A 10,687-nucleotide genomic window follows, 5' to 3' on the forward strand; every position below is an offset into this window, starting at 1 on the left:
AAATTTCTTGAGACTTTGAGCGGTTTTTTTGTTTCCTTTAATCTTTATGTTGTAGTCCGTAAATCAGAATCTGAAAATTCGAAGTCTTAACTATTTGATTCGATCAAAAAAAAATAAAAAATCTAATATGGAATACTAAAAATCCAAATCATGAAAATTTATCAAGGTACTATACTAGTATAATGTAAATATATAAATATATTTTATATTTGGATTACTTTAGATATTAAGTATCCAACTTATTTATGACTCAATCGTTATGACTTTGAGTGCCTCCATTGGGATTTGCATTGTAGGTTTGAAGATGATTAGAGAGCTGACTGAAAAATCCATCGAATCGAATTATTTATATTAAATATTTGATTAAATTAAATTATTTTATCAATAATACATAATCACTCAAACCAAACAATCCTATATAAGTATTACTATTACAATAAAACAATGAAACTCATTTACATCACATTACATTCGCTATTTACGTTCACTAAAAAATGAAAAAAATGCAGCTTAGATCGGTTTAATGGCTTATATGAAACATATCAATCTTCAACCACATTCAAATGTGAGCCTTCCGACGACTCCAAACACAGCACACCATACGAACTTCCAGTCTGTATAAATAGTTACGACTGACGAGCCTGCAACGCACCTTGTAAATTTTTAACAGCACTGTCGTAGTAGACGAATCCCATGAACCAGAATTCATGATTGTCCACGGAAATAATCTGGATATATTTCTCAACTGAGTTTGTTTTGCTTGTTGAAGCATTAACCGCCTTCAGTTGCTGCAATGTGATAACCACCTGCGTGAATCACCAATATGTGCTGTTAGAGAAATCTAAAAGTTGGATGTCTGATAGATTCATACTGATCAAAAGCAGTAGCCGGGGATTAAAAAACCCCCAGAAAAGTTCTCGTAGATACCCAATCAATACCAATGAGTTGTACTCAACATCATTCGTCTATGTTCTACCAAGAAAAGAGGACTTCATAGATATATGCACAGATGCATAAGGTAAAACTTGATTTGCAACATTGTCACACTCCACCGTCTTTATAGTATTTTTTTGCTAAAATGCTTCTGAAAGGATATTTTGCTAAATACGTTCCAGGCCCCACTTAGTAGATGTTCAGATTATTCTCATCGTGATATTCATTTGGTTAGTATGCAGCAAGAGCAATAAGAGCCAAATTATTACGAAATTTAAATATATATTGATTTCCACTAGAAAATCAACAAAAGGCATTAAATCTAAATTCATTCTTGGACGGAAAGATATACTATGTAAACTGAAACAAGACTAGCACTACGTACTAAATTTGGAATTGAAAATTTCTAACAATCTTAATAAAGAGAAGACAAAAGAAAAGAAAATAAAGAATTATCTGTTCAAGGGAGAAGAGGCGACTTCAACTTGGGGCATCTATTTTCATTAATATGTTTCGCATAGGATAGGATCGGCGAAGTTCTACTTTTCTTAACAACACGGGAATTTATAAAGAAATTAAAACAGGGGCAATTAAGATTTTGAAGAAGGCTCCTTTCATGTGATTGCAATGAAACTACAAAAGAACCACCCTTAATGATTTTTCCTCCATATTTGCTAGTTTACAAATGCATAGGTGTAGTGAGAGAGAGGAATAACTCAAAGACATAACAAACGGATGCCTGTTTCACAAAAGGGTGAAAAATCTATCACATACCTTGTAGTAGCTCATACGAACCTCCTCCGACTCCGGAACCTTGTATGAAAGAGGATCATCACTGCAAAATGCTACTTTTGCAGTTGACAAATAAAGGACTCCAGCAACAGGACCCACAGATGTAGACAAATAGCATCCATAATATTTCAGCAACTTTTCTTCTGGGGCATTTTCAAATGTATTCTGAAAGACCTTTTCATATCCACCTTCTGACATAACCTTGGTGCTCCGTGCTATCCTTCCAACAGCAGCATCTGTGATACTTGGTCCCGTTTTCACTAATTTAAGCAAATATTTATCAGAAACTAGCACAACAACTTATTATAATTATAACACTTCGCAGTTGTTAAATGCTTATTTTTAGCACCTTATAATTGTTAAATCTCAAATGATGTTATTGCTAATGTAGATATCTTCGTGTTTGTGTCCTTTTTATGATAAGAGAGAAAATAAGGCTATACTTACATAAACTTGAAAGAGAAAGAGAAAGAGAAAGAGACAACCAAAAAAATGAAAGGAGGAGACAACAGAACATGGCATCTGCAAAGATATAAAGGCGAAGGTACAGGCATTTCATGCCCCCATGTTTTAATTGAGCTTGACTAGGAGGGCGGTCAATACAGTAGAGAGCTATCCACTAGTATCTCAATTTTTATAGAAGTCATGGGGTCAGCTATGCTAATATATAAAAGGCATTGATTTATAAGAATTTAGCTCAACAGTTTTATACTTTTATTTTAAAATCTTATAGCCAATTGAAAATATTTGTACAATAAAATAAGAGGACCTCGAAACCACCGCCCTCATTGAGTGAACTGTAACTTCTATTTTCAAGATAGAACTCAACAAATCCACAAAGTCAAGGCACATGGATAATGGAGTATGACAATATGACACAGCAGAGTTCTAGTTTTATTCAATTTAAGGTCATTCTTGGCGAGTCTTTTACCAGACTGACTCTAGGCTTGTAGGTTAGTTTGATATTATTAAATATGATGAATGTCATTACAGTGTAATTTAGTCAGAGAGTTCAGTTGCAGACTTTTTGGCTTAGGCAGAAAACAAATTCCTGATAGATCGACATAGGCTGGACAGGAATTAGCCTGAAGTTCTATTTCTTGTTCTCTATTTATAGACAAGGGTTCCTTTCCTGTTATTTTCTGAGTGGAACCGTGGATGGTCTTAGATATAAATTCTCAAAAAGCAACTATTGTTTAGTTCAGTACTAAATAGTTGGGTTCTTATAAGGGGTCAAGAAAGAGCAGACTGCCACGTCCAAATCATAGAAATCAGCATAAACTCTTTCCACGTAGATATTCCATTTTACAACCATCTGGAGTCAGAAATGAAGTTACTTTTAGCATAGCACTGGACGGATTATATAATATATCTTCCTGACGAGCCAAGGTAGCTCATGACAACCTTGGACATATGGTACAGGTTTCCTTATCTTGTAACCGTGAAGGGAGTTGGAGAATCAATTGTAGTTTTTCATAACAGTAAAATTAAATTAAAAAAGAAGGGAAAGTTTTATTCTTGAATCCCATAATGGTCTTAACATCTGCATGCTAGCCTTCCGGGAAACACATATTACAAGGAAACACACTTTAACAGGTGTTGCAACAGAAGCACAAAAAAACAAAATCTTGAATAAGTATTGTATTTATATCTACTAGTTATAATGGCCAGAAATTGGCATAAGGTCACAAAATAATATGCACATAACATTGCATTGTTAAGACTTAAGATACAGCCACTAAGACCATATGCATTACTTTAGAAAAATATTATCTCAATCTTCCATAAGTGTACAATGAAATGTTATATTCAATTTGAGAAGGAGGCAGCATATCACTATCAGACGATGACATAGATTTATAATGCTTTCCCTTTTGCAAATTATGATAGGAAAATGAGGGATAAGGAAATAAAAAGACAATCAGACACAGTCACATTTTAATGGTCCTACTTTTTCTATCCAATGTTCTCTAGGGTGAACATGTGAAATTTGTGGGAAAGAGTGGAAAATAATTACTTTCCATCATTTTCCATCAAAGTGACACATACATAAAAGTTGTAGCAAAGATTCATACAATCCAATCTTATCAACACCAATTCTCAATTAAAGAACCAAATCAAACGGCGGTGGTCACTAAGAATTGGCATAAATCTGAAATTAAACGAAATGGAATAGGCGAGGATTACTGACAGTTTTGCCACATGTTCCCAGCCAAGTCTTCAGCCTTCTTAGAGGCTACGCTAGCTTTCTTTCCCCATTTACTCAGCACGTCCTTCATCTTATCCACGTTACCTGTAATAATTTGGGGGAAAATAAAGCATAAATTTACAAGCGTTTATAAGGGGAAACACCGAAGAAGAAAATGATTGTTCATACTCTTGATCGGAGAGGGGGGCACGGGCACGGGATCGGTGGAGACATATGGGTTTGAGCCGGTGGGGGCGGTGACGTGAGGGGGGGCGGAGCTCCAAGTGTCGGCGACTGGAGCGACGTCGTCCGGAGCCAGTTTTGGGTAGGGAGCATAGCCGGCTGCATCGCTGGCGGTATCCGGGGCGGTGGCGGGGGAGGTGGTGGTGATGGTGGCGGTGGCGGGGGCGGGGGCGGTGGATGTGGCGGATTCCGACTTGGATTCCTTGGGATTGATTGGGGCTGACGCTGCGTTGGAATTGGAAGGATTTGATGTTGAATCAGAACTCATCGTCAGCGATTTGCAGATGAAATCAACAAATTTGGGGAGAGAATTTTGGAATGAAGGAAACGATGAGTGGTATTGCAATGGTACAAATATTAATTATTTATTCCGTTCATGTATCTATAATAGGAGTATTCATTTAATAAATATAAAAAATATATACTCTGAATAGATAGGTTGATGAGTCATGTAAATAAAAATTAACTAATTAATGATGAGTCATATAATTACGAAATACGTAACTAATTAACATCCTAGTATTACAATATAATACTCCTAGAAACATCGAACTTGCCACAAGTCAAAAAATTATGTCACTTATAACATTTTGTTGTAAGCAGCATTGAAATATTTGGAATCAATGAATTTGCAACAAGTCAAAAAACTTACATCACCTTTCACATTTTCAATCCCAAAAGAGCTAAGGGAACCGACAAATATAAAATATTTAATTTATAAGACTATATTTTATAATTAAATATGTAATTATAATAATTAAATAAGTATTATGTTTGATTAATGAGATTAAATTTTATAATTTAATATGAGATAAATAATTATATAATAATTACTCATAAATACTTTCTCCAATTAAAATAATCTCATAACTTAATCCATAATGAATTATTATATGATAATTAGTGAAAGTACATGTCTTCCAATTACGGTCACGGACACACGGTCACTAAATCCTCATACACATGCGGCAATAGTCATAGAATAGAACCAACATGAACCAAGTTCATATCATGTATACCGAACTTGTGAGCGGTTGGTCTCAATAACGAGCCAAAAATTGAAGTATGCAATTATGAAATGGAACATTCTATAGGAAATGACCAAATTAAAAAAAGTGTAACACATAATGAGAATAGAGAGAGTATAATTGATTACTAAAAGAGTAAGAATTTTCTTGAATGGAACATGCATATATGCATACGCTGGCGCATTAGTTTTCTTTAGTCAAGTTATTGATGCTAACTGCTAAGTTGCTAACCACTTACTGTATTATAGAAGAGCAAACGACACCCAATATCACAAAACACCAACACGTCCATAATTATCTCTTTCCTTAATTATCTCTGTAAAAGGATTGATGAGATAGCTCAAAGATAACAATTATATACAATTATACACCAACAACGTCATCGCAAGTTCGAGATGAAAGCATCTGTTGATACGATGATTGGCGGTTCTCAACGTAAACAATGAGTGTATGAAGAGCCGGAGAGAGAGCATTCCGCCAATGAGGGATTATCAACTAGGGTATATATTGATATTGATCAAAAAGAGAGGCCGAGAGAATGCAATTTGTCAAGTAGGACATGCTTATAGTATACTACTAAATCATATGTGGTTCGATTATTTTAATATGATCCAGGAAAGAACCCAGAACAGATGTTATAAGACCATCCACTACGCGTCCCACGCCGGGCTCGCGTCTCGTCCCGGAGGGACGGGTCCTCCGCGGGACGCGTTGCAGCGACCATCCCGTCCCTAGCCCGCGCCCGTCTCGTCCCGTTGCCCGTCTCGTCGAGACACGGGACGCGCTATCCCGCCACGCGCCAGCGACACGTGTCTCGTCCCCATGCGTGCGTGACGCCCACTCGCTGGCCCGCGAGTGGGCGTCGTCACTGATTACGCAATAATTTGTTTTTTTTTTTAATTCGACTTTTAATAAAAAAAAATTTCAAACGGTAATATTACCGTTAAATTTTTATTTTCGTTTTTTAATTTTTTTTATATATATTTTACTCTATAAATAATCCTATTTCATACTCATTTCAAACACAAACACACATCTATTCCTCTCAAATCCTCTCTATCACTCCAATTTCCATCTTCAATCAACTCAAACAAATGGATCCTTTTGAGCAAATGCGTCAATTAATGGAACAATCACTCGAAGAAGATCGACGACGAGAGGCGGAGGAAGCCGCGCCACCCCCACGACGCTCCCGGAAGTGTGTTTGTTTAAATTGAATTATGTCTTCGTTTTTTTTTTATTTTAAGTTATAATGTTGTTTTAATTTTAATAAAGTGTGTTTGTTTAAATTGAATTGGGTTGAAAAAAAATTATAAATGAATGAATAGTAATTAAGGGACGGTATAAAGACGGTTAAGGGACGGAGCGTTGCAGGTTCCGTCCCTTAGTTAAGGGATGGATGAAAAAATGACAGTGGGACCCTCAAATAGTGCTCAAATAGTAGTTAAGGGACGGTTTAAGAGACGGTATAGAGACAGCGTAGTGGATGGCCTAATGCACTTGGACTCGATAACAAACAAAATAAGACATTATTATAGTTGTATTTGTATCAGACGGCCACCCTAAGGGAACCGACAACGTCAATGACAAAGCGATACTTGACATCGGACATCAAGAGACGCTCCATAGCAGTGTTGACGTAGTCTATCGGGATCATCTCCACGTCGGGCAATATATTGTGCTTCGCCGCAAAATCCACCATCTCCTGCGTCTCTTTCATCCCTCCAATCCCGGGAAATATCGACTTCCTCCCTATTAATCAATCAATCAATCCACTCTCACATCAAATCAATAATGTCATAAAAGTAGGAACAACTCACATGTCAATATTCCAACACTTAAACACACAACTCGCCAATAAGAAGAGGAAACACGGGAAGCTCGAGCGGCTTCTCGGGATTCCCAACCATGATAACCCTAGCATGAGGCCAGGCCCGGTCCTGAGTTTTTATTGGCCCGGGGCGGAACTAAAAGAGGGGCCCCATAATAATACTATAAACTAATAGTAACAATAACAACAGTAGTAATAAAACACTTCAATACATCCAAGACAATATTTATAGCATACAATTTATATTATTACCTTAAAAGTTGCCCAGTAGCATGTATATACTCATGTATGTAGTTGGATTTTGGAGGCCCCAACGTTTTGGGGGCCCGGGGCGGGGGCACTGCTCGACCCCCCCAGGGCCGGGCCTGCATGAGGCTTCAGAAGGCTCATCAACGGCAGGAGCGGATGCAGCGCCGACACGGTATCAATGATGCCGTCGAGCGTCCCGGCCGCGGCGGCCATCTGCTCGTCGTCGCGGCTGACCAAGAAATCATCCGCGCCGAGACTCTCGAGCGCTTCCTTCTTCTTCCCCAAGGAAGTGCTGATGACGGTGACTCTGGTGCCGAAGGCCTTGGCGAACTTGACGGCGACGTGGCCGAGGCCGACGACGCGGAGGCCGGGCTTGTCGAGGCCGAAGTAGCGGAGGGGGTGTAGGTGGTGATGCCGGCGCAGAGAAGAGGGGCGCCCCTGTCCATGGGGAGATTGTCGGGCCACCGCACGATGAAGTGCTCGTCGGCGACCATGAGGTTGGAGTAGCAGCCGTAGGTGATGGTGTTGTCTAGGTAAGGCATGCTGTAGGTTAGGATCTGTAGTTTTCGAGATCGTCGGAGCATTGGTCGCATTGGCGGCATGATCTTACTAAGCATGGGAAGTCCGCGCCGGACGTCCGCGCGTCGCCGCAATGGCGGACGTCGGCACGAACGTCCCGTGACGACCGCGCCCCTCCCGTGTCCGCAACCACGGGCGTGTCCGCCCCTCTCCGCCCCAATGCTGGACGTCCCGCGCGCCCTTCCCCGAAGCCTCTCCGACGTCCGCCGGGAAGGGTGGCATTGCGGATGTTACTTTGTAAAAGATTCTATCTGAAATTTTCTTTTTAATCATTGCATTAGCTTTTATTAAAAAAATGTAGTACCTCGTTGACAAATTTTCAATTTCGATTATTTATTTTTCGAATCCTAGTACTACTAATCATTCTTATTTTTATAGTAGTAAGGATCAATCTCACTAAAAGGCATTAATTCTCTTAATTTTACAATTTCATGACTAGCAGGTCTGACTCACAAATACAAAAGTCGAGAATGGTAATTAAGTTATACAAGTACTTCATATCTCAATTTTTTAAATCTATCACAATGTTTATACAATATTCATCTGATATCTAATTTTTAAAAGCATTATATCACTAGATTAATTTCCAACATATGTGTATATTATTTTCCTAACTAACAAAAATACGTGTCCAATATAATCATACTGTCATTTTCTATAAGAAAAAAAAACGATCTAGGCTTTCTCCTCTTTCTCCCAATCAAAATGTCATGATAATTTTATATAAGTCGTGAGTGGCCCAAGGAGCCCACCACCCAACCAACGGGGAACAATGATTCAATCCTTTAACTTTCAATGGAGATTTAAGTTAATTAAAATACTAGCGTAGATGATGTCCAAAATCAAGATATGACCCTACAATACAATCTCACCACCAGGATATATTGTGCTTGGATATTGATAGAAATTTATAAAAAATTATATCCTATAACTAATTGCTGCCAAAAGAGTCATTACTTTCAAATATCTCTTTACACCGATAAGAAATAGTTGTATTTATAGTTTCAATAGTCAACACCATTTCATATCACTGCTCGTGAGAATTATATAATAGTTTCAATTATCTCTTTGCATTGACGTGGGATATTTATATTCTAATTTTAATTGACAAAATATCTCTTTCAATTTATGTTGAAGTACCAAAATATTTACAAAGAACTTATAGTGTTTTTCCTATATAAATATTAGAAAAATGAGGCGCTCAAATGTCACTCTAACCTATTAGGGAAATTACTAAAACGTGAACAAATCGGATGTCCTGAAAGGCGTGAAACACTTTCAGATCAAATTAATTTGGTGGTTCTACCAATATTTGATCGGATACAATTCAGGTTTTTAGAAGATTCGTATGTTGATTTCGATATCTCCTTTGAACCGAAAATGATCAATAAGAATAGGCTTGAAACGAAGCGTCGCGTCTTTTCACGAAACGTTGCGTCTCTTCGTTTCTTAACCGAATTTAACTATTTTTCAAAGGGTTTCAAAAATTACAAATTAGTCCTTCGACTATCATAAATTATATTTCCGAATGAATTTTTTCTATACAACAACTTTAATGGAAATAAAAAATTTCCCCAGCCAGGGGCTCTGCCCCTTGGACCCCGGAACCCCGTCTAATCATAATAAATTCAAACAAGCGTGCACTCCGCACTTTCCAAACTTGTATGATGTCTCATTATAATAATATTGATCAATCAAGCCAATCCAATTACGCTAAAATAACCAACATAACCATTACAAGCAAAGGAGTGCAAATTGGGAAAATACGCAAGGGAAATTACATGAAAATAAACAAACAAACTAAATACTAAGTCGAGCCAATGAAAGTCTCTATTTTGCAAGCGAAATTACGACTCGTTACGTATTGTCCCAAAAATAAAACGATTTTCTCTTAATATGTAAGCTTTTAAACCGATAGTTATTTTCTTAATTAAAGAAGATGAATCATACTTATCAGTTACCTTTCTGGCCATGGTATCTCAATCCTCGATAAATTAATTTGACGATAGTTTCTTCATATGATAACCATCGGTATCATGGCTCCTTCTCCTGGTTTTGGTCCTTGGACATTAAAAAATATGCTAAGATTGTATTAAGAAAGGGATATTAGTCTGTCCTCTGTCTTTTTCCTTGGCCTAGCCCACACAAATGCACTTTTGCTCTTTCTAGTTTTATTTTAAAAACTAATAAAATACCAGTAATAATTTATGTTAGCCGCCTTCATATTAATTATAATAACAACAAATTTATTATTATTATTATTATTTATTATTGTTGTGGACTTCAAAATTGATCCCTAGAAAATAAAGTTTGCACATTTCAGGTTCCTGAACTTGAAATATCATCACAGCTCTTTGAAAATTCATTAATCACATTTCAGATTCTTATCAACTTTCTTTTTTCTCATTTTTCCCGTAACTTTTAAGAGCTTATTTAATCTACAATCAATGATATTTTAAGAATTTAAATCTCAAATCACACAACTATGTTAGCCTATAGAAAGAGTTATTTGTATTTAAATATATGAACTATCAATATTTTCTGATTATTTGCCCAAACTTTATTTTTTTAATAAAGTTTAGGGAAAAAAATATTAATAATTTATGTATTTACAGACAAATAACCCTAATACAAATTAGTACTATAAAATAGCACAATTAGGTGCTCGGCAATTTCAAAAGTTCCAACTTTCAAGAAATAGTGCTAGCCAAAGTCCTTGCCATTTCTTCACACCTTCATGACTAGAAAGACGATGATTTTATGATCACATTATCTTCAGTGCTCACGAGCAATAGTGTGCGAGTTTTTTTGTCAGCAATGTATTAAGCACATATGTGTCCATTA

At 37.0% G+C, this 10,687-nt stretch overlaps 1 protein-coding gene and 1 pseudogene across 1 annotated transcript; both read right to left on the bottom strand.

The window, feature by feature from the left end:
- Positions 1 to 334: 334 nt before the first annotated feature.
- On the bottom strand, positions 335 to 4,496 carry LOC121771056 (GEM-like protein 1). Its single transcript, XM_042167850.1, has 4 exons — positions 4,103 to 4,496; positions 3,917 to 4,018; positions 1,708 to 1,985; positions 335 to 806 (listed from the first exon to the last, which is right to left on the bottom strand). The coding sequence occupies exons 1-4, from the start codon at positions 4,422 to 4,424 to the stop codon at positions 627 to 629; spliced, it is 882 nt and encodes a 293-aa protein (XP_042023784.1). The 5' UTR covers positions 4,425 to 4,496; the 3' UTR covers positions 335 to 626.
- Positions 4,497 to 6,733: 2,237 nt separating this feature from the next.
- LOC121770120 lies at positions 6,734 to 9,816 on the bottom strand (annotated as a pseudogene).
- Positions 9,817 to 10,687: the final 871 nt, after the last annotated feature.

The sequence above is a fragment of the Salvia splendens genome, chromosome 16 (assembly GCF_004379255.2).
Source record: "Salvia splendens isolate huo1 chromosome 16, SspV2, whole genome shotgun sequence".
Lineage (NCBI taxonomy): Eukaryota > Viridiplantae > Streptophyta > Magnoliopsida > Lamiales > Lamiaceae > Salvia > Salvia splendens.